This window comes from Psittacula echo, assembly GCF_963264785.1.
Source record: "Psittacula echo genome assembly, chromosome: 4".
NCBI lineage: Eukaryota > Metazoa > Chordata > Aves > Psittaciformes > Psittacidae > Psittacula > Psittacula echo.
Genome location: NC_137738.1, coordinates 114,867,075 through 114,891,784, shown reverse-complemented (window position 1 = coordinate 114,891,784; position 24,710 = coordinate 114,867,075). Strand labels below are relative to the sequence as shown.

Below are 24,710 nucleotides of genomic sequence, written 5' to 3'. Positions count from 1 at the left end.
TAAACTGCTCAATGTAGTAATCCGATTTGCCTATGTCTATAACTGTCTAATAGAAGGGATTTACACATGGTGCTAGAGCGTTGCATGCTGGAACTGCAGCACTACGGTAAGTAGAAGAGTCTTGAAGAGATGGGCTTGACATGGAGCAGAATAGGAATTTGTATAAATATCCAGGGAAAAATATTACAGTTTAGTTTGAAATCAATCTTCCACTTGCCAAATTAGTCTTAATACTGTGCACGTTGCATAAAGGTTGCTGTAGAACCTAAGGAAGATCTTGTATGCTGGATGGGCCATCTTTCCCGCTGACAGCATATGTGGTAGGAGGACACCAGCTCTCCCTGCAGCCCTGGCCTGGTTCTTTGCAGAGGACAGAATCACTTGTCCAGGTTTTCACTCTGGTGGAGGTAAAGCAGGAACAGCTGGGCCAACCTGTTGAAGCTGTCCTGCATTTGTATACTGCTGCCTCACAGTACATATATTGCACATGAAAAGTACTTGTGTATAAGATTCACATGCAATTATCTCCTCCTCAAATGGCAATTTTCTTATACCCTATTTGCATGGCATCACTGAGATGTGTAGTAGATGCCAAGTACCATTACCAGGTTACCTCTGGCCAGAGGTGCTTCAGGAGAGACATGGGAGAGTACCCATTGAGTGTTACCTTACTCTTTTCACAGCACAAATTTAGTCAACTAGGAGAGAGGTTTTCACGTAAATTGCTTGAAAATGCAGGAAAACCTATTTAATTTTGAGAGCTGATGGCAAAGAACCAGTAATCTATTGCCAGTGACCCAGCTGTTATATTTATCTCTGCTATAGAGGTCCCCATGTGCTAGCTTAGATGAAAACCAGGTCTGTCTTCTCCATCCATGTTGGGTTTTCTTTTCCACTTACTACTTGGGAAGCCTTTTGCACAGGAATAAAATGAGGCTCCATGTGCTTACTCGTGGCTTTTCCCCCTTGCCTAGATTTGTACCTGATGGGAAAATAAGGCAAATTAGTCTCATTTAGTACATAATACTGAGCTGAGCTCACTGCTGTTCAGAATAACATGCCTCTTTGTTACTTTTGGGATCCTGGGTCCACTCAGTGCTCCGTGTGAAGGAGAAGACATGATTTGTGTAAGGTCAGCAGGGAGGCATGGTGCTGCTCCTCCGTTGCTTGGGAACCACAGCAGGCATTCTTGAAGGTGAGGTTGAGGAACCAGTAACCATGGCACAGGGAGTCTGGAGAGGAACTTCCCTGGGCACATCTGGAAAATGAGGATGAAAAGAGCTGTGTGTTACTGGAAGTTTTGGGTCTGTGCAGTAGGGTGGGTCCCTGGCAGGAGAATCATTTGGAGGCTGCTGAAACCATCACTCTGTTTGTCACTGTTTTTTCTTGTCATTGTCCATCTTTTACCACTTTGAAGGATACAAACAGGCCAAGCACTGCTAAAATTCTCAAAATTGAATGGCATTTGGTAAACATTCTTTCTCATTTGAGATATTGTCCAAAATACTTTTCTATTTGCTGTTTCAGTTGGGAAAAACTCATATCTCAAAGGGTCGGTAACTCCGTGCCTTCCCTCCCTGTCATCGTTCACACACTTGAAAGTTGTGAAAACCTGTTTCCCAAGTAATCAATACTAAAGAAGCCCTGCAAGTGTAATACTGTCAAGCTGAACAAAGCAAAAGGTGAAGCCCATGACCTGAAAAGTGGTAGCTTCTGAGCGGGTTTCCTTCCAGTGCGCTGCAGAGATGCAGCATTCTTTCAACCTGCTTTTCCAGCTTTATTCATCAATAAGACCAGTATTTTTCATAGTGAAGTTACATATGAAAAAATGGGTATTTTATTTTTTTTGTCCTTTTTTTAAAAGTTTTTAAAAGCTTGATACATGTAGCGTTGGATCAAGGCACACACAAGACTGGCCAAAGGGCGTACAAAGCGCTTTGGTTTTTAGTTGAAGAAACAAATGATTATGGCAACAGAGAGTGGCTTGGGGTTTAAACATGAAATAGCTCATCGTTCAGTAGGAAGGCAGAAAGAAACATGTTACCCTTACAGATTTATCCAGGAATTTCTGGAAAACTGTGACAGTAATGGGCAGTATTCCTGACTGTAATGGCAGTATACTGAACACATACCTGTATACTGTTTATTCACTGTATTCCCCAATTGTCTGCTTACCTATGTGACTAAAGTTTTTGAGACCTTGTTACATTGCCTGTCCTTTTTGTCCCCCTCTTTCCTTACAAAACTGCACTTTCAGCCCTTTCTCTGTTCAAAGCATTTTCCAAGTGTTGTCTCTGTCCTCCTGCCCTTGCCTCCCAAATGCCTGTGATCATCCATCACTGTTATCTCTGTAATAAGCAGCCCACTGGCTTTGATAACCAGAAACCTATCCGTAAGCCCTATCTACCCCCTTGGTTTGTAGAACCTAGTACATATATCTGAATTCCTTGTTAGGGCTTTGATTGGGCTTTTTTCCAGGGATCAATTCTTTTTTTGACACACGTCAAAAGCTTCAGTCTCATGGATGTCATCGATTTGCTTATTTTCTTTTAAATTGGATGTCACCATTGTTGAATGGATATATCCAGACAGCTGATATTGCCCATTACTACACACATTTTTGTTTATTGAATATTGTTGTGGTTTACAGATTGAGATAGACCCAGCATTGAAAGTTCTGTGAGTTTTTGCAACCACTTCTTGATGTTCCTGATTTGCCAGGTTCAACATTGTTTTATTGATACCAAAGTGAAAAATGGCCTGTGCTTACACTTACAAGGATCTCAGATGAATGTTCTGACTGCGCAACACGGCAAGAAAATTCACTTTCACAGTCAACAAGTCATCTTACTCAGTAGAACACAAAAGTTAAATGGTCTGTAACTTCAATATTAGCAAGGAAAATACAGTACAAATTACTAAAAAATACTAAAATATAGAATTGTGGTCAGGTATCCCCACTACATTAATCGCAGCAGTAGCCTGAAATTTGAAACTTTTAATAAAAAGTTCTTAAATATAAATTATATGGCAAATGTACAGTACATTGCTTTGTCAGTCTTTTAATCCAGTGTTTTGCAGTAGAACAGCAACTGTTATGTCAGTCTTTTCTCGTTTTCTTTAAAAAACAAAACCAAAAAAAACCCAACCAAACCCAAACCAGTCTTTCATGTCCTTCAGTATCATGAGTGCGAATGATCTGAATCTGGAATACCACTGTCTCTGTAGCTCCTGTTACTACTGCTTTCACTGTGGCTGTTCTTGTACAGATTCATGCCGTTAGGTGGGAAAATGGTGTGTATTACAAACTCCTCCTTGGACACTTGGTCATTGGTTATTGGTATCATCTGGAAAGAAGTCTCCCTGATTTCTAGGATGGAGTTATCCTTCTTGGTTCCCGCTTCAGCGTAGTCATCCTTTCTCCGGCGTCCCTTGCTGTAGGCGCAGTTCCGGGAGAACAGGGACCCGTTTCTGTGGACGTACCAGCAGACCAGGGCCAGCAGTGCGATGGCCACCAGCGCCACCGCCCCGCCGATGATGGCGGCCAAGGGCAAGCTGGAGTTTTTGTAAGGTTCTTTCTCCTGCTCCCGGTTGAGGGTCGTGGTGGGGTTGTACATCTTCAGAGGGGCCGTCTCGGTCTCGATGCATTCAGGCGTTTCATCGGAGAGATAGATGTTGCTGGTTTCCATGGGAACCATGCACACGCGGTACGGCGATTCCGGTTCGAGAGCCGTGAGCAAATAGTCATTTCTGTCGCCTGTAACGATTGTTTCAGTTATAGATCCAAAGGCAGGGCTGTGACCCATCTTGAGCCAGCTCAGTCTTAAAGCAGTCATTGGCAGTGCAACTTTCCAGGAGATGTGGATAGTCTCCGTGCTTACGGATTTCACAAATATTGTAATGATTTTGCGCACTGGGCTTGCTGTGGTTCTGTAGTTTTTGTTTAAGTTGGGAGTCTTGATGTCTGGTTGTTTGGTCACAGAAACCGGCCAGTGGCCCTGGGCCGGGTATAAGGTGTTTGGTACTGCGGTGGTGATTTGGATGGTGCTCATCATGCCATCGTCCTTACAATCAAATAGTTCCACGCTGAGGTCTTTGATAGCCATTCCACGGACTTTCTCTGGTGCCTGACACATCAGTCCACGCACATTAACTTTTAAAGGCAATGACTGTAACCAGTCGCGTACCCATTTCATTTTGCACCCGCAGTTCCAAGGGTTGTTGCGAAGGAAAAGTTGAGTTATGTTGTCCAGATCATCGAAGACACCCTGAGGTAAATTGCTAAGATTGTTGTTGGACATATCTAGTCGATACAACTGCCTTAAGTAAGAGAAAGCATTGGGTGGCACACGGTTGATGTGGTTTTCTTGAAGGTAAAGCTTTCTTAGGTTTGTTCCTGGCAAATTCACCGGTGCGGCTGTGAGCGAATTGCGGACCAGCGAGAGTTCTGTGAGATTGACTAGATTCATGAAGACTTTGTCTCCTAATCCATGATTATTTAGAAGATTCCCATCTAAAACGAGGCGTTTTAGATTTGTAAGGTCTTGAAGGGACGGCTCTGAAATCGTGGAAATACGATTATCATCCAAGCGTAGCTCTTCTATGGTTTTAGGCAAACCCCAGGGAATGGTGCTAAGGTGATTTCGAGAGAGAAAAAGAAGTCTGAGATAGATGTTGTCCCGGAAAGCTCCATCCTCAATGCTAACAGCGGAAACAGAATTATCATCCAAATGCAGTTCTTCCAGATAAGGAATTTGTGAAAGTGAATCATAAGTAATGGTCCTTATATTGTTCTCCTGCAAATGCAGTTCCTTAACGTACTTAGGGAGGTTAGTGGGGAATTCATCTAGGCTGTTGTGGTATAAATATATTCTTTCCACCCTAAGCAAGTTCTTCAGTTCTGAAGGAATCCCAGCATTATTTATTTGATTGTTCTGAAGGAAGAGGGTAGTAGCATCCTCTGGGATTCCTGTAGGAATAGACGTCAAATCGCGATCATTACAATATATGAAACCCATATCACAGCGACATACTGAAGGGCATGGTTTGGCACTAACAGAACAAGGTGCCATGTCAAGTAACAGCCCTATTTTAGTCCAAACTAGGAAGATGCTCCAGGTTACACTAATCATGGTCAGGAATGATGAGATTTGTATACAGTTCTGATCTTCAACAATCTAAAAAAACCAAACAAACAAAATTATCCAGATCATTAGCGAAGAAACTGCAGTGACAATTCAACTTCAACATTACAGAAGACATCTGAAACACACATATTAAACCAGAATTCAAGCTCTTAGACACGTTTTACTTTCCTTACATCAATAATTGTACTACTTCTTGTACTAATTCAATTACGTTAATAGGTTATTCTGCATAGCAGTTGAAAGGAACATAATCAGGTATGTCTGATCTGTGAATTGTTTTGCTTAAGCATAAAGGCTCTTTCTAAGAATCCCTTCACATTTCATGTGCAGACAGTCTTGTTCACAAATACCAGGTAAGTACAGAGCTGAAGTCATACCAGAGTTCAAGTAAATCATTCTATATCTGAAAGTTAAGCAGTAGTTCCTTAGCCAGCTAACTAGCCCAGGCACTCTTCAATTAACTATAAACCCCTCACCAAACCCACAAGTTTAGTGGTAGCTGTTCTAGAGGTCCATGAAAGTCCTAACAGCAAAGCACAACATGCAAAAGAGTAAGGGCCAGCTAAAGACTTTTTTCCAAGGTTTTCCAAAGTGCTCAACGTCATGTTGAGCATCTCTTGGATACTGCAGCCTACCTACTTGAGTTGGTTTTTGAGCTGGAATGTTAAGAAAGGTGAATGTTACAACTGGTAGGTAGCTAACAACCTGACGTGGCTGGTAGAGCTATGGCTTTCTAGTTGACTGGACAGAAGACTTCATTACATGCTTAATTTCATGTTTAAATATTAGTCATTCTCAAAAGTCTTTTACTAAGCAGTACACTAATAAGAGACTATTTGGAAGGTTTAACCACATTTTCCCATCTTATTAGTTCAAATTGTGCATGGTAGGATAATATAAATTAACTCTTGAGACTGAAATTGTACTTTGCATCGGTAGTGTGTTTGTACATTGAGCTCAGGTCATTAGCATTTTTATAGCTTTTAAGACAACATAATTCAATTACCATTGTAATTAGGGTTGTGAGAACTTCTGCAAGATGACCTATGCATTAAGCGGTGTCATGACCTTTTCTCTTGTGGGTTCATAAATTAATTGAACTTTATTCTCTGAGGCACAAAAAGGAAAATAAATTAATATTGATCCTACCGTATTTAAAGGTATGAGTAAAGTTTGTGCTTGAAGATATCCAGTAAAGGAATGTCTTTCTCACGAGTCACTCTTACGGTTTACTCCATGGAGCTGTGTTTTTCCTCAGTGGTGTTTACTCAGATGGCCCTCCTCGGTGCTGTGTGTTTCCTGGCTCCTGGCACGACACTCAATGAGCATTCCAACCAAGATTTATCATGGTACATAAGCACACCAGGCTGGGGCGTAGAAAAGCTTCAGCTTCCCTCTATTTCTGTCCTCATGTAAAGTCTGTGAATGAAGAGCCTCTTTTGTTTGGTTTAATGCCTTTAGCAGGAATTACTTTCTTTGTAACTCTTACAAACTCTTCTGTGCAGTGTAGTAGTCAGAGGTGGTAACTTCAGCGCCACATGATGGAAACTATTCATTATGCTGAGGCTTGAAGGATGGTAGCCTCTTCAGGAGGTCAGGAATGGAGCTGCTTTTTCCTGTCCAGAATTATCCAAGTATAAATGTTGTACAGTAGCTACATCCTGATACATCCATGCCTCTCAGAGAACCATTTTCCGACTCTCAGTTTAACACTTCTTCCCAATTTGTAATGCAGGAAAGAATTCCTCCTGCGCTGCGAGAACGCAAGTGACTGTACTGTAGAAATGTCAGGCAATTCAGATGGTTTTCTTCATTTAAAAAAAACCCACAAAAATATGATGTCCTTCAAAGAAAACTCCTCTTTTAAAGCTTTCCTTGAACTCTTAATTTCCTGCAAAAGGAGAAACAAAAGAAATTGGAATTAATAACAACTGGTGGACACTAATATGAGTTGTGTTGCACCCCCTATATAAATCATACCGTGCTTATCGCATCCATGACTTGCATACATCTTGTTTGCCCAAAATAGCTGTATTTCAGCAAAGTACAGAGCTCTTTAAGAAAACATTGTTGCTGTTTGGTCTCATGTTACTGCGGTTTTGCTGGAACTACATCTTCCTTTCCTTCAGCACAAAATTAAGTCATCCTGAATTGACAGGCAGTAACAAAGTATTTGTAAGTGATGTTTCCCACCTGATTACAAACGCCAGTCCTAACTCCTCGGAGGAGGCCAAAATGTTTGCTTGCTTTGTGTTCTTGGTACGCTGAGATAAATGATGATCCTCTCCTTGGTTTTAAATGTAAAGGGAGCCAATTCAGCAGTTACTGGATGAAAGGGGAAATGTTCTTCTCAAATCCTGTATTAATATTTGACATCTGCAACATGCTGAATCTGAGCTAGGGACTAGCCAGGCATCTGTGTCAACTCGTTGACAACAGAGATACATACGTGGGTTTTGTCCATTAAATGGGCTTGATCTGTTGTATTTGTCACTTTGCACAGCGGAATTGGTGCTTAGATTAGCATTTTATCCAATTTTCCTCATTTCAGGAAAAACCACTGTTTTCAGTCTTGGCTCTTCCTATTTCTCGAAGAACTCTAATTATTTGGTTATTTTTTGAATGGTGTTATTAACTTGGGCTACTTCATATCACTATTACAGCAAGTATCCAGTGACATATCGAGTTTCTGTCCCCTCAGAGCATGTAGGTATAGAAGTGGTGAAATCTGAAATGAGAGAAACCTTTAATGTTTACTTACTTCTCCCTTTCATGGCTGCATGTTGTCCAGAGAACTAAGCACAAGCCTCGGAACTGAAATGCTAGGAAGAAACAGCATGCTGAGTAATGCTTGCTTAGCTGCCTTCCTACCAGGTTAACTAGAGTAGCTTCTGGTCCTTTAGAAAATATTAGGCCTAAACAGAAACAATCTCTGTTTTAAACCTCTTGTCTTGCGATTCGAAACAATCCATCAAAAAATAATCTGTAATATTCCTATAGCAACAAGGAATATGAAATGACACAAAATTATTGACATAGATAACAATTACGCTGCGCTTTTTTTTTCCTTGGGAAAATATTGACCTTAAAAAAAACCCTCGACAAACAACCAAAACCCCCCCAAAACTCCATTTTAGTAGAAGGTGAAACTCTTTAGTGAGGGAATGGTAAAAAGCCTTTTCTCTCCTGATGCTGCTTTCATGCTCATCTGAGCTTTGTTTCTGCACCTTGTTTTTCAGCAGTATAATGAAAATAGTAACTCAAACTGAGACACCCCCCCACGGTGGCATAAATAAATATTTTATCATATGCTTTATTTAAGGCCAAAACTCAATGGGAGTGGCCACATTTTAGAATGTAAGGAAATACATGTTTTTTTGGTAACTTATGTAATGAGGGTAAATTATGCAATCGTTATAAAATGGAACAGAAAAAGCTCCACAGTCTTCCAGTGTCCAGTTTTCTTGTGCTGTATTACTGATGTGTTTGGGGATAGAAATCCAGGCTCTATTCCTGAAACTCTGAAATAAAGAGGTGCTTAACAGCTGTAGAAAAAAAGGAATCTCTTAGGAACTAATGAGAAGTTGTGACAGAGGGTATTTTCTGGACATATACTGTGACGTAGGAATATACATTTCTTAAACAGGCCTTTGAAGGTTATAATAACTTTTAATTACTTTAGGAAACCCCCCATGTTTTCCTTAGAGCTGTAAAAAACCAGTTAGTATTAAGCAAACCAGAGGTTCTAGCATGCATATATTAGATATACATACACGAGAAAGTAAGTTCATTTGTTTTACTTTCCTAGCATATAAACTGTTTCCTCTTTGCTCCAGTTGATAGTCATCCCTTCATTTATTGCCTCTATTATAACAGCAGTAATGTGTAGGATTAAAATGAAAGCACTAAAGCTCATTAAATTCTTGGAATTTTTCTAGCCCTTCTCTCCAAATTACAAGAAAACAAGAGTGAGAAAAATAAAAGCAGGTCTCTTTGGAGAAGAGACACTGTTTCAAAAATGTGGATTAAGACCCTACCCCCTACTCCTTTTTCTCAACTTAGAATAGTTTTCTTCAGGTCTTGATTGTTTGATATCTCGCACTTCCCTTTTATATCTCAAGCCATAGCTGAAAACAATGTTTTTGCATATCAAAGGCTCCAGTGATCTGTCTACAGAGAAGAAGGGAATCCTGCTGCCATGCTCCCACTTTCCCCTTCTTGAGCTGTCTCTAAATATTCCCTGACATCAAGTCATTATAGCTGATCCGGCAGCATGAAAAGAAAAGTGACCCCCACTGGTACAGACACTGTGTCCAGGTTTCTGCAACATCAGACTGGGAGGCTTCATGGCCACATGGGTTTGAAAGAAGCCATTACTTTTGAACAGAGCCAATTTTCACAAAGTATGTGCTAAAATTCTTTTTTAAAATGCAAAAATGACTTTTCTTTGGTAACAAAAGTAACGTCGGAACAACCCAACAGCAGCTTTTCTGCTTATCTTTATTCTGAGCTGAATGTTTTCATGAACTTCACTGAACTGCATGCTTCAATTACTTTTTCTGGGACACTGTAAAGCAAGTGAATTACTACAGATAGTGGTAATGCTTGAGCCTCGCGTGTGTACTTATCACTGGAGCACAGCTAAGCAGGGGGACATCTTATTTTAAAATGGTAAAAGTAATTTGCACTACACAAGAAAAATGTATCAAAGAATATTTACTCTAAGGTATGACTCCAGCTGTACTCTCTGTCCCTGCAGGCAGCAAGGAGAAGAAAAGAAATAGTTTGGGTATATTTGAAAAGTGGGGGGTTTACCCTCAAAAATGGTGCCAAAGAGCTCTTTTCTTCCCAAGCTGTGATAAAATGTGAATAAAATCAAGACCTCCTGACTCGAGGTCACACAATGCTTATTTGAATTTCTAATCTACCTCTGTGTTCGCCGGCAGGAACTCTGGTAGTTCAGGGACTTCTTTCTAGCCATCAAAGTAACAGGGGGAAGGGAAACAACTCCGGATTTTCATATTATAAATGACAAGAGTATCATTTGAAGTTAATATATGTACATGATAAACCCAATTCTGCTTCATCATCAGTGCAGTTACATTCCAGAATTATCTCTCTTATTTGTTTAGATTCTGAAATGGATCTGAAGCACAAAATGTGCTCCTTTTTAAAAATATTTGTGAAATCTACTGCATATACATCCATTTCAGCTTCCAAAGGTCATGCTGCCTCCTAAATAGCTTCACCGAGTTGGTTCGTTTTATTGAAAGCAAACAAAAAGAAGTTCCACAGTGCTAATCTACCCTTAAAACAATGCCCATACTTTGTTTTCTTTAAGGGTATTACTCAGGGTTAGTTGATAGTGACAGCAAAATGCTTTCTAAGCACCCTGTCTAGGAGCTGCAATTTCCACGATCATCATATTTCAGGAAGGTGCCCCAGTCTTTTGTTTGGTGCTGGGCGAGCAGAAGGTCCTCTAGCTGTCTTTCCAAGGGGTAAAGAATGTAAAGTGGATCCTTAAAGTGAGAGTGAGCCCTTCAGTCAGGTTTTATCTCTGTGTTTTGGTGAAATTTGGGCTTTTTGTTTTTGCTCTTTTGTTGCAGCTTTTACTTGTAGAAATTTGCTCCCCCCCATGTGTAGCAGTTGAATATAAAATACTGCTTTTGTCTTATTAGTTCCAACTCAAGTGCCTTAAAAAAATGCAAATTTTCATGTGATCTTCCCTCAAATGCAAGCGAATCTGACTTAGAAAGGGATTCTGAGTAAAAGCCTGACTCCACGCCTAAGATCAGCCAAACCAGTATTTGCTGCAGAGGATGGAAATGAGCTACGAGTTGTTCCCTTCTGAAGTTTACTTCTAAAAACCTCTCCTCGTTTTGAAGAAGCGAGGTTGAAAAGATCCAGACTATTACGTGATTCCTACTCACTCTCTTGTTTTGACTACTCTGCTTCTGCAGAGGTTGCACGTTGAAAGAGCACTTTGAGGGGGAGTGTTTTGCAATGGCTTTTTGGTTTGTGTTTTAGTGCTGTTTGAGTTTAGCCAATTATGGCTTCTAGATTTTCTTTTGAGAGCTGCTGCTGAGGTAACTCACCCCTGCTTGAAAGAATAGAGAACAAACGCTGCCATTGTTTCAAGGTAAAAATCTATACCCCCCCCCCAACAGGTTTTTGGTGGAATTATACATGATAGGGAATTCGTGGCACAAAATAATGAGGCATGTAAAAATATTACTTAAACACTTGATAAAGTCTCTGTAGTTTTCTTTCCTTCCATTTTAAAACAGTCGTTTGTGCATCTCCAGAGCACTAAATTTGCTCCTCAAAAAATAAGCTTTAAAGAAGTCAAGCTGTAAGATTGCTTGAATCCTTCCAGCTCACAAAAGGAAGAGTTTGTGATGATATATTTACTGAACACTGCTCCAGATGCCTGCCCTGAGTGATAGTTGGTGACTTATTAAAAATAAATGTAAGCAATCCCATATTAATTCTTCTGTGCATTCCTGTGCTTTGAAGTGATTAAGGAAAACACTCCAGAAATAACTAGCCATTGGCATCCATGCTTCCTGCGAGAAGCAGACAAAGATGGCCATCTACCAACCGGGGCCACTTCAAATAATTGCAGTGCAAAGTTTGCAAACTCCAGCAATTGCTTTGATTAGTCACCACCGCCTTCCACAATCTCCTTCAGCTTTGAGCTACGGGTGACAAAGGGAAAATGAGTAAAAAAGAAGGAAAAATACCCCCCAAACCAACCCAGAAACGCTGTTTTATTTTGTTCTTGTAAAAGGCATCTACTTCATTTCTGCAGATTAAAGCTTGCTCTGAGTTTACTACAGAGTTTTTTTGCCCACTGGGGGGTGGTACATGCTACAAAAACTGCTTTAAAGAGCCACAAGTCAGATGGGTTTTGCTGCTGTCCAGTTTTCTCGGCTTTAATTACAACAGAGCCTCCTGTTCAGAAAAACAGAGGCAGCCTCCAAAGGAGGGAATTAAAATCAGTTAAAAAAGAACTCTTTTTAGGGAGTTTACAGACTCTTATTTCCCAGCTGATTGTATTAACTCCAGTATTTATCTGGTCTTTCTCCAGTTACAATAAAACTGCATGAATATACAGGAAAAAGAGAATTAGCATTTTAAATCTATGCCAAGGGTTGTCACTGTTTCTGGTATATAGGAGCGCAGAAGGCAGGAAGAAAATAAATACAGCTTTTAGAAGTGATTAAATGGGGATGGAAAAATAGAGAAGCTTGATAGCAGCATGAATAGGAGGATTAGAATAACCTCAGTATATTTAAAGATAATTGGCTTTCTCTAGACCCAGGTATACCTTTTGTTTATGAAATATTTGAAAACCGATCTTAAACCAGGGCTGTATTGGATGGGTTTGGAATAAATGAAAGGAAACTTGAGGGTGGTTTTTAGGGGGGTGGCGGGGGGGGAGAGGGAAGGGCACTGAAACCTCTTCAGTATGACCTAACGTGTGGCATCTATCGACAAGGAAAACACACACTGATCTTTGTTTTATAGCAAATCATTCGTGTCTTTGCACACTTGAATTGACAAATGCATTTTTCACTCTAATTCAAAGAAATGTTCATTAAGACGCTGTATCCCCAGGCAGTAGATGGTGAGCATAATTGATGCTTCTGTCTTTTTGGGCAGTATATTTTAGGCAAGGAAATTGGGGTCAGGATAATGATTGAATTTTGTTAAAGTCTGAACATTTTCAGATTTACATCGAAAAAAGAAGATTCAGGGTTTGCATTTCCAAGTGGCAATAAGAAAATGCATCCAGCTGACATGCTCTTTTGCAGGAATACGATTTAATAGTGAAGTAATCCTGCGTTTCGGCAGGGATCTGGCGTACAAAATACTCTGCTGCACTCTTTAACCGGCAAGAATTGATCCCTTGAAGAAGGGAAGAGACTTGCCTTCAGTCCAAATTAGTAACCCATGGCTAACAGCACTCCACGAATTAATTACATGCACTCGTTGTGGCATTTGCAACACTCCTCACAACTTGGGCTGGCTGCTGCACCAGGGCTGCACCCAAACCCCTCTGCGGTCAGGGAGAGGAGAATTTAGGCTACCTCAAACAGAAGCACTGAGCCAGAAAGGCAGCTGGCTGGGCAAGAGCTCAGCTTTAATCCACCAAGGGAGAGGGGGGTGGATCTTGGAAACTAAAGAGGTGCTCAAAACCTCCAAACCAACCCCAAAATCAGAGCTGTGCCTAGTGCCGTATGCTGTGGCAGATGCCAGGCTGGGATCTGCAGGGATGCTCGGGCTTTCCCTCCACAACTAAGTTGCAGCTCCTAATGCTGTTGGAGGAAATGGGTGAAACAAAAGGCTCTGGCACATCTGGCAGCCGTGAAACGGGTTTTGGGGAGAGAAGAAGGTAGAGATGAGGTGTGCAAAGGAACAAGTGGATGAAATGTTTATTTGCAAGCCGTTTCTGAATGGTGTTTGCCGTGCTTGTAGGAGGGCAGACAATCGCTTAATAAACTGAAAACACCACCAAAGTTGATTAAAACTAGGCAAGGGCCTTTCGGATGCCGGGGGGATTATCAGCTAGCTCTTCTTCCTCCAATAAGGGGGGCGGTTTGAAGGGAATTTGGGCCTGTTGCATTCCTCCTCAACGTACGTGCAACCATTTTGTTCCCCAGCTTCTCGCCCGCAGAATTTGCGCGCCCGCGGAGACACCGCGGGGTTGGGGGGGGGGGGAGGGGACATGATACAGACGCGCCCGCCTTCCCTAAAAATGTATCTACAGAGGGGGCAAACCAGGGCAGAAACGCGGGGTATGGGCAGCAAGATCCCCCCGCCCCGCTCCATCAAGGGGCTGGGGTCCCAGCGCAGGAGGGGCGCGGGGAGCCGGCCCGCCGCTGCTGCTGCGCGGTTCCCTGCGCTCCGGCGGAACCCCCGTTTTATGCTCTTTCTCCCGAGGCTGGTGCGACGCCGGTACCGCACTGGCAGTTTCGCGAGCGCCCCGAGTATGCGGCGGGTGACGGGGATGGCAAAGGCCGGCTGTAGGCGCCGCTGTGCCCGCGGGGGTGTCCGCCGCGTTCCGCGCCCTGCCGCGCAGACAGCGGGGAGCTCCCCGTCGCAGCCCCAATTCCCGCACCCCGGGACTTGGGGAGATGGGGGAAAAGAAGAGGGAAAGGGGGGCGCCCAAACTTCCCGCCTCGTCCTCGTCGTCCTCCTCTTCTTCTATCGCCGCACTCTCCTCATACCCCAGCCCGCGCAACTCCCGCGGAGAAAGCGCTTATCCCGCACTTACCTGCGGGGCGCGGAAAGAAGCGATCCCGGCTACAGCGCGGCGGACACCGCCGTAATTCCACTCATGGCCGGGTCCCGGCGCGGGGAGCGGTGCGGTGCGGAGCTGTACGCGGAGCGCGGGGCAGCCGCGGAGCTCGGCGCGCGCCCTCAAGTCGCGGCGGCAGCGGCGAAGCCGTGGGGGGCGTGGCCATACGTCACCGGGAGGGGGGCGGGGCCGGCGGGAGGGGCGGGGCGGGGCGCGGCACGCGGCGGGCGCGGACGCTAGGGGGAGCAGCAGGCGGCGCCATGGCGCGGGCGCCCGGGGGAGGGGAGGCCGCGATTCGGCCCTGTGGAGAGTGTGTGAGAGTTACACACGGCACATGGGTTTTTAGGGTGTTTTTTGGGTTTTTCCACCAGTTTTTTTGGTAGGAAGAATATCAGCGGTGCCGCTGATGGCTGTGCGGGGGGAGGTGGTGCACCTTCGTCCCCTAAGTGCTGCAAGTTAAACCCCCCAGAGACCATTTTTGTGTGGTTGATGCTGGGATGTTAACCCAGGTTGTCGACTTCCCCTTGGTGTTTGGCCTGAGGAGCAGGAATGGTTACGAGTCGCACAAGCGCTTCCAAACTAATTATAAATAGGTGTTATTTTCTTCACTCCGTTAAATAAGTGGCCATGAGTGGTGTCGCTCTCCTGGTGTCGTCCACTGACAGCAGTGGCCTGGCCATAGCACCTCGCTTGAGGCACTGCAGGCAACAGCGGCAGCATCAGGAGCAGTTTAAGGGTTTTCTCGAGGTATTAGTGCTTAATGAGTCTGAAATCAGCGAGTGGATAAGAGCTGCCTGGTTTTCCTGCTCCACCCAGGGCAGCGCTCGCTCGGAGATAACACAGGTACCTTATCGTGCCCCAGCGAGACCAAGGTTGAGGGTGTGTGGGGCCCGGTTGCTCTGCAGTCTTCAGAGGGGTTTCATCAGAAAACAAACTTTCTACTCTTGTAACAGACACCAGAGTTTATGGTTATCATAGGGCAAGCTAGAAAACGTATTCTCTGGATGTTTTTTCATTAAACATCTCTTTATTCCCTTTATTCATAGTTTACTGAAGTAGTGTTGGATTTGATAGGTGCAGTTGATGTTTCCAATGTCATTGTCTTATGTTTTCCATCAAAGTGGGAGGTTTCAAGCCACTGCTTTCATGAGTGTCCTGTTCTTTTGTTAGTGGTGCACAGGTGATCTTGTCCATCTCCTGCAGCGCTCTGACCATGCATGTTCGCCAGCACAAAGAGCTGATGGCTGGGGGAAGGTAGGCGCCTGAAAGCTGTCTCTGCTGATCCCAGCTCTCCTGCTTTTTGTGGTTGTTCTTTCTGCTGGTGTCAGAAGATGGCAAGGCCAACTCTGTTAAAGTGAGCTTGGTTTCTTTAAGACTTAAGGAAACTGCCGAGTAGTTGCACTTTCTGTATAAAGTTTGAATACCTAAATTCCTGTTGTTTAAATCTTGGCAAAAACAAATACAGAGAACCCAGAAAGTGTCAAACCTCATCTTTTCTTGAGAGGGATTTTAGTAAATTTTTTAAATGCTGCTTGATGTATTTGGTATTCAGATGTTTGAAATGTTATATACCTGCTGTATTTATTCAACTAATTAAAGAAAAAAATCCAGATTGATTTTCCTTGACAATGAGGGAAAAGGATTTTTCTCTCTATATCGCTTCAATTCCCATTCTTCCCTGAGGAGAGTAAAAACTAATAATGAATTGACTACAAGTTAAGATACAATTGTCTGTTTTGATAGTCCTGGCAGGGTGAGCTGTGCTCTAAGCAGCTCAGTATATACAACTGTATCATGTGTACACCTTCATATGACACATTATATTCATGCCTGTATGGATGTATATGTACACATAATATATACACATAGCTATTCCTGGTGTTAGAGTGTGTCCATGTCTCATCATCTGGAACAGAGCAGTGGGCTATGGTAATGCAAAAGGTGTTTTGAGATGCTGTGAATATCCTGTACTTATTTTCTTTAAACTGAGATTCTTCTGTTATTACAGTAGCATTTCTCTTTGGTATTTCTCATGCCTGCCTTTGTTGTGTTAGTTAACAGATCCTGGCGTTACGTTGCTGTGCCATGTTGCTAAACCTTAACATGTATCTGTAGGATCCTCATGAAAGATGTATAGGGTACACGTTCAGCTATCTTTCAGTTTTATTCCAAGGTCAGCCCAGTGCTTATGGCACCAGTTAGAAATTACAGTAAATATTCCTGGAGAATTCCAAAGGGCATGTTAGAAATAATTAGATTTTATCAGGTCACAGCTGCTCTGGAGTACTGAAAAGTCTTTAATGTGCTGTTGCAAGCAGATTTTTGACTGTGTTCTTCGATGTAAACTCCATAAATATACTTCTTAAAAATACGGGTAACCTGTAAAATATTCTCCACAAAATAACTGTTGTATGTGGAGAGCTCAACCATGTTCTCCATCATCTTAAAATACAGAAATTCAAGGCCTCTTGAATTCCAGGAGAATGGAGGAACACTGCTAATACCAATGGAGTTACTTATATGTAGGGAATAAAAATATGAATATTTAATACAGATATATCAAACCCAAGGAATATAATGAGATATTTTAATTGAATTTCTAAGTTAAAATAGTCTTTAACCTGTATTTTGTTTATAGAATTAATTAATGCTGTGGATATGGAGATTAAAGTTCTTGTCAGACCTACGGGGAAATCACCTTCGGAAGACCTGGCAATCTTGTTAAACCTTGCTGGGCTCAGAGTTTAAAAGGTGGCAGATGGGAAATTCAGAGCGCTTGCACTACATAACATGTTTCAAAGGACTTCAATGTAAGTTTATAACACAGGCTTGTAAGGTGCTGTTAGGTCAATGTGATAATGATGATGGTTGTTGGTTTTTTTCTGAGCACCCTGATGGTATGATAAGAATCACAGTTCTGGGAACTCCCTCAGCCAAAGGTTGACCTGAATGACTCTTGCTATGATTTGACAAGCATTTGGATCTACTTTGCCCTGCTGTAGATCAGATTCCAGTCATAAACATTTCTGGGCAGGACATTTATGAAATGTTAAGAAACCAAACACATTGATGGGGAAGTGAAATTGAATCTGAGATCACTCATCCTCATTGCAGAGGAGAAAGCTGTCTCAAGCATTGAAATGGAACCGTTGCTTCTTCAAGCTTTCCAAGGACAGATTTCTTTTAGATAAAGCTGAGAGTAATAGTTTGATATTCAATGAAATACACTGAAATGAATGTTAGTGGTTTTTAGCTCCAAGCTTTTATCAGGTTATATTGATCTTTCAAAGCAGACTGTTCTAAGTCCGAGGTAGGCATTGGTTGATTTGTAGAGACATCTAAGAAAAGAAACCACTGTAATATATGAACTTTTGTATGATACATGTCCTATAAGGTTTTCTGATATTGACTAAGTACAGCAAATATCTGTTGCAGTTTGTATTAGAGTTTAATCTTTAAATGATCTCAACCATGTCAAAATTAGAATCCAATTTTGGATACATTCCTTTAAAAAATAAATGCCTGTCAACCCCAGCTTTCAGTATTGTGTGTGTACATAAAGTACCTTGGCAAAGTTCGTGCAGCAGCTCTGTATCAAATGCAACAAAAATGAGAATGTAATCATGCAAGACGGTCCACAATAAAGCTAAAAAGGTATGAAGAGTCGAAAACTAAATACTGGTTTAAAATTAGGTGGCCTCAGGAGTGCTCCTTTTTTTCTTTTCCCTGCCAAAGGAATGTTTGAGAGATAATAGCTGTAATTGTAATTATTCTTTTGTCTGTCTGCAAAGGCCAGGAGATTAAACCACTGCACCTGTGTTTTCTGCCATTCCTCTCCCTTCTCTCCATGCTTTCTCCCTGTTCTTCTTTCCAGCTGTCCTAAACAGGCCCAGGGAAATGCCCTGTCAAGTCGGAAACACCCCTGATGCCACTGCATCGCTATTTTACCTAAGGCAAATAAAGAGTTTTGCTTAGAAGATCATGTGCTCTTGATAGCAAAATCAAGTAACTTAATAGGGTACTCGAAATTGCAAAGCCTATGAGTAAGGTATTTATTTTTTTGATTTACAGAACATACAGAAATGGGTAAAGAAAGCTGACTGGGTAAAGTCCTTACCAAGAAAGTTTGCTCCTAACACTTACGGCCTATTGATTTTGTATTTAGAAGGCCATTTTCTCTGTTTGCTATACTGTCAAACCATCAAGTCACCACAACAAAATTTTTGGGAGAAACAAGAGCTAATTCCTTCACAGCTATGAAGAATATGGAGCCTTTGCTTGCAAATGTAACATAAGCAGTGCTGTCAGAACCCAATAGGCTTTCCCTGTGCTTGATGAGGTGTTGAGAATGTGTTAGGAGGAAAAATAGTGTCCTCCCAAAACAACCTGGAAAACTTGAACTGAGATTGTCAGTACAACTAGTTTGTGTGAGGAAGAATCCTGCAGAGGACAATGCTGTTCTTCCCTGAGGGTATTCCTTACATTTGCGAACTCAGGTTTTTATGGATGCAGCCTAGACTGAGCTGAGCAAAGCAGTAAATGCGTTTTTACGCTGCCTCTATATAAAGAGACCCACTAGCAGAAATACTTAAAAAAAAAAAGCCAAAAATAAACCTTCTGAAATGGCAGAAAAATATTTTTCTGGTGCAGTCTTCATCTTGGATTCTACTTCTTGGAGCTTTAATTGCTGCTTATGTGACAGCTGCCCAAAGCTGGCCTTCTAGAGTAGAGAGATCATAGAATCACAGAATGGTGTGGGTTGGAAAGGACCTCAAAGCTCATCCAGTTCCAACCCCTGCCACGGGCAGGGACACCTTCCACTAGAGCAGCTTGCTCCAAGCCCTGTCCAGCCTGGCCAAACACTGCCAGGGATGGGGCAGCCACAGCTTCTCTGGGCACCCTGCGCCAGCGCCTCACAGGGAACGGTTTCTTACTAAAAAGTCTAATACATTAGATATTCAAGGCAGTGGTGATCTGTGGCTTGGTAAGAAGAAGCTGGGAATGGATGACTCCTTTCTTGTTCCTGTTTTGCTTGTTGGTGTTTGAACTCTGCTGCTCCCGCTGTTGGCTATTTAAATACTAAACAGACATCCTTTTGGTGAAAATTCCCTTTTCTTGTTGCATTTCCATATACACTTTTCATTAACCTTAGTTCTTCATAGTTACATACTGAAAACTTGAAAGTCACATTCTTTCTTATAAGTGTATTTTCAGGCTACAAAAATGGTTCTTCTCTGCGTCCTTTCTGTTTTGTTTTACTCCCTGCTGGCCCCAGTTTTTGCCACCTCTTTCTTCTCGCCATTGCAATGCTCTCTCTGCCAGGCTTTCTGCATACACCCTGCCTCCTACCCACCTCCTCTCCTCCTCCTGCAATGCCCAGTAGCTGTTCTTCTGCACATCAAACCCACACAGGAGCATTTACATTCAAGATCTTTGTGCATTGATCTTCTGCCATGAGAAGCTGCTTCTGCTGAACTTTCTTCTCTCCTTCATTGGCCTTCTTCTCTGGCCTCCTTTTAAAGAGTTTCCTGTTTTCTTTCCCTCTCCTGTTGGTCCCAAATTGGGTGAGCAGCTTCACATAGGACTAACCTTGTAAAATTACAGTGGCCAAGTTCTGTGCAGATCTATAATGTTTTAGTTACCCAATGTGAATATTTGGTATTCCTTCTAAACTTAAGGCAATTGTGTGGATATAGCGCTGTGGAAGGCTTTCTCTCTAAATAATGTACACCTCCTGCTTTGCATGTAAACCAAATCAAAGCATTAGTATGCTATTTTGGCCCAGTGCATCACCCTGGTTGTTTGCGTTGCTTGTGTCTAGTCTCTGTTAACATCTTAACATCCAGCAATGAGCTGGAGTCTGTGCATTTGCTGATTTGCTTGTGTAATACCTGGTTTTGAAATTACAGAAGGCTATGTGCCAGCGTGGAATATATGAATAACTCAAAAGTGTTTATTCTCAGGAAGGCCTGAGTTTACATTGTCTGAACAGATTTGTTTAGTTGTAAGTAGGGGTGATTACGCTGCCTTTGTCTCTTCAGCAGGAGAGGCCATTTCAGAAATGGCTTTGCACAACAGCAGTCAGAAAGCTGCAAGTTGATGTGGTGGTTAAAAATGTGTTACCAGGAATTATGCAATTTCCCTGGCCATGAGGAGTGTACTTACATTTGATGAGATCCTGACTCAGAAAAAGGATATATATGCAGGAACTTTATCTCAGTTGAGAAGACAAGCCGCTCTTGTACGAGAATCAACCCCACCAGCGCCATCTGTGTGAGTCAGTGTGGAAGCTGGCTTGTCTTCAGCATCTGCTGGCTGAGCGCACTGTGGAAAGCTCCTTGAAGCTAAACAGAAAATAAGAAAAGTAGTTTTAGGGCATATGTATGTTCCTCCACATTTACTTTTCCTCGTTATGCATTATTAATGCTGATTTTACTTTTTACCACTGAAATTTGGACTAGAATGTATCTCGAATGTAAAAGAGATCTCATTTCTAAAGCGTTGGCATGCTCAGCAGAGGCATGCTGTTTCCTTCAAGCCTCAGAAGCACATTCATGTTGGAGGCTTTCCTGGATATTCCTAGAGCAATCCCTCTTCACCTGTGTCCCAGTTGCAACACCTGGAGAGAATGATTGGAATGATGAGTGGAGAGGAGCTCCCCTCTGGTGGGTGTCTGCCCAGAGCTGGCTGGTAAGCAGGGAAGTGAGGAGAGGGCCTGAGACCTGGGAATTACTTTGAACAGGTGATGGGAATGCATTATTTAGTTGGTATGCCTTGCTGCTGTTGAGGATGAAGTTCCTTGAAGTGGTAAGAGACTGAAGTTCTATGGGAAACGGGATCTGAAAGTCATTTCAAGCTTAGTATCTGGAGCGGCATTCTAGTTTTTCTTTTCTTCCTTAATCCATCTTTAATCTCCTTCCTCAAGGTTTTTGTTCTTTTCCCTTTTGTGAGTGTGCACTAATTGCTGCTGCCCATCCCAAGGCCTCGGAGGAAACGTTGGGGATCCTGGAGAGAAGCAAGCTATATAAACCCAAAAGAGACCTTCAGATCTGTGATTCAGGGAAACGAAGGCATTCTGGCTGAGCTCAGGATGGATGTGGCCCTGCACCATCTGCAGCATCTAAGACAGATGTCTTCTGTGAGAAGGTGACAACAGTGGCTTTGTTACTGAAGAACAGGGTCTGTCTTTCTCTGAGTGGTTCAGAGAAGTAGGAGATTGCAGAAGGCAGGATGGGAATTTTGAGGTATGTCAACTATGTGTTAGATGAACACTTTCATCAAGGTCTTGTATTTGAGCTCCTTGTTTTTCTTCTCACCTTGGAAAAACAAACTCCTACCTTCTACATACATAGTTGAGCATGTGTTTGTCTCCCCTAAGAGTGGTCTATGCTATAGGAGCTGTTTATGAAAGTCCTTAATGGGGAAAAAGATTTTCAAAGCTGCTTCACAGTCACTCTCCCACCTGCTCCTCCACCCTAAAACCCACAGCTCTCCACTGGAGGCTTGTGCATCAGTGCCAGAGGCTTCATCTTTGTTCCCTTTGGAAAGGAGGTCAAAGGCAGGTCTAGGTCTGCCAACCCAGCCAAGTAAGGTGAAAGGCCTGTTGTACAGTCACTACAGTATAAGTGATGCAGTGGAATAGAGAGATCAGTGATACACTCTCATAGGTGATTTGGCTTTTCATTTCTTTGCTTGGCAGCCTGGATGGGTTATAAAACTAGACTATAAATCAATTTCCAATTTTCAGGTTTTATAACAAAACTTGTAGGTGTAAAAGTTTTGCATGTTGCTACGGAAGCAAAAACCTACTTGGTGGTGTGACAGGGCTAGTTGGACCTATCATCAGAATCAAATACGGTATGTCCATGGTCCTCATTAAAGCATTAATCTGATTCCAGGTAAGCAGGCTTTCAGATACAGTAACATGTGTGACAAATATTTAATCTCTACTTCTTGATGGAAAAAGTAAGTCTTCATTTGAATGAGGGAAACAGAGCAGGTCCCCTCATTAAAACTGGGGTAGTTCTTGACCTTAGCAATAGTTCTTTATAGTCATGCCTTGCTAAAATCACCAGCAGTGCCCGAACTAGCACCTTGTTTATAGTTGCTGTTCACCTGATACATATCTCAGTATGTCTTTGGCTAGATTAAAACCCACGCAAGGTACTTGTTAGAAGAGCAGTGTAGTTTTATACAGAAAACTTCAAACCTTTTACAAATCAAATGACCATAGGATCCCCTGAGATGGAAAGTATAGTTTTTGGAAGTAACGCTCGAAACATTTGCTTTTGTAGTTTTAAAGCACTAAAACCAGAAGTTTGCCTTGCAAATGCCAGCAGATGCAACACCCAAACTCCAAGAGAAGCTCAGGAAGAGCTGTTAACAGCTGCACTGGGAAATTACCTTCATATTTAAATATGAACACATCTAAAAATAACCCCAGTGAGAAATGAAAACTCAATTTGTTGTTAGCTTGCCTAGCATTTGTCTTTATTTCTAGTTTATGTTGTTGTACGTTATTGTTCGTGGATATAACAAAGCCTATTTCATTTCTTCTTGATCATTTTTCCCAGGGGATGTAGAGAGGCTGTGATTGCAATTGTAAATTCTTTAGCGAACAAGTCATGATTGCTATGGATTGTTCAACCACAATCATTTCAGGCCTGTGCCGGGTCAGCTCTGTGCTCTGTGCACACAGTGGAGCCTAAAAGCATAAAACAGAAGGGATTCAGGTTATTGAGTTCAGTTCACTGATACTCCAGGCAAGAGCATCTAAAAATGGGTTTTAACAATACAGCTGGCTGGCTGCTACCACAGAGGGCAGCCCTATCTCCGCTTTTGCATCAGTGCTTGTGTTTGGCCAACCCTTTCATTAGCTCAGCTGCTAGAAAATCAGACTTTCTCCCAAAATAAAATAGGTTGTGGCAGTGCTGCTTTTCCATCCAGCTCATGGTAGAGCCAGACAAGTGCCACGGCAAAAAGGGAGCGGGCCATCCTCTTCTGCTGTGGTTTGGTGGTGAGGTCAGGCATGCCACGCTGAGTACCTGCAGTTGGCTTTTGTGGTCAGCTCTAACCGTGCTGCAGGTATGCCTTTCAGAAGGACAAAAAGTCAACTTTTAAGCCTCTGTAAGGGCTCAGTTTAGTATTCACCACTTTAGTGGTACCTCTCTTTGAATGCGTGCGTGGAATGGTTTCAAGTAGAATCCATCAGCTGAGAGAGCAGATGATCCAGCTCGGTATGACAGCCAGTGACAGCGCACATCACAAATTGCTGCTGGCTCAGTTTCGCTTATTTGTTTATTTACTTCACCGTTCTGTGCTGCCTGCAAAACAACTGCAAAGCCCTTCTGCCTGCTAGTTAGCTGCGGTCTTCCACCCCCCCTCACCATTCAAAACTGTCTTCAGTGCTGCATCTGTGAACTTCTGCCTTAGAGGTCTCCTAGAAACTTGTTCCTGGTAAACGTGTTAGTTTGGCATATGCAGCTGTCAGATTTCTTACGGTTTATGTCGCCTGTCATATTACTACAAAAACAGTTTTCTTCTTCGCTTTTTAATTCCCGAAATGAGAAAATATTCAGCTCTTTCTGTAACCTGTAACGCTACATCCGCTGTGTTTTTAAAAGCAATGGAGCCTATAACATGCTGGGGCTGTTACTCTGTTGTTTTCCCAATGGTCTTAAAGATTTTTATATGTTGGCAAAATGCCTCATTGAAGGGATTGTGGCATTGGCATGGAAACTGGCACTTTTGTCACATTGTGTGGCAGCTGCTCATGACTTGCAACCCTTTGCTCCCCTGCAGTGTGGTGCTTGCGTTACTTGAGAGTTCAGATAGAAACAGCCTCTTAAAATTACTGATGAAGTGTGCAGAGATTATTCTGGTAGTCACCTGAGCAGTGGGACTGCTGCTTTGTGGCTGCCAAAGGCACTGCAGTTCATTCATCCTGTGTGGCCAACTATGAGATCCACCCGCCTTCTCATCCAAAGGTGGTTTGGGTTCTTTGCCCTCCTGTAGACGAAGAGAAGTTGTTAATGTTGACCATTAGTTACTTTTGGAGTGACTGCTGAAAAAATATCACTGGGAATGATATGGAGAAGTGCAGGGAACTTGGGATGCCCCATCCCTGGAAGTGTTTAAGGCCAGGTTTGAGTAACCTATCCTAGTGGAAGGTGTCTCTGCCATGGCAGGGGGGTTGGAACTAGATAAGGTCCCTTCCAACCCAAACCATTCTGTAACTCTGTGATTCCAGGAACTGGCGG

General features: G+C 42.6%; 2 protein-coding genes across 2 annotated transcripts in view; one reads left to right on the top strand and one right to left on the bottom strand.

Moving 5' to 3' along the window:
• MACROD2 (mono-ADP ribosylhydrolase 2) overlaps nt 1-24,710 on the top strand; it is a gene marked incomplete at both ends in the record, with an annotated part of 889,218 nt that overhangs the window by 102,140 nt on the left and 762,368 nt on the right. The window lies entirely within an intron of this gene.
• FLRT3 (fibronectin leucine rich transmembrane protein 3) lies at nt 3,183-5,132 on the bottom strand (the record flags this gene model as incomplete). The annotated part of the gene is made up of 1 exon (XM_080615835.1): nt 3,183-5,132. The coding sequence occupies one exon, from the start codon at nt 5,130-5,132 to the stop codon at nt 3,183-3,185; it is 1,950 nt and encodes a 649-aa protein (XP_080471961.1).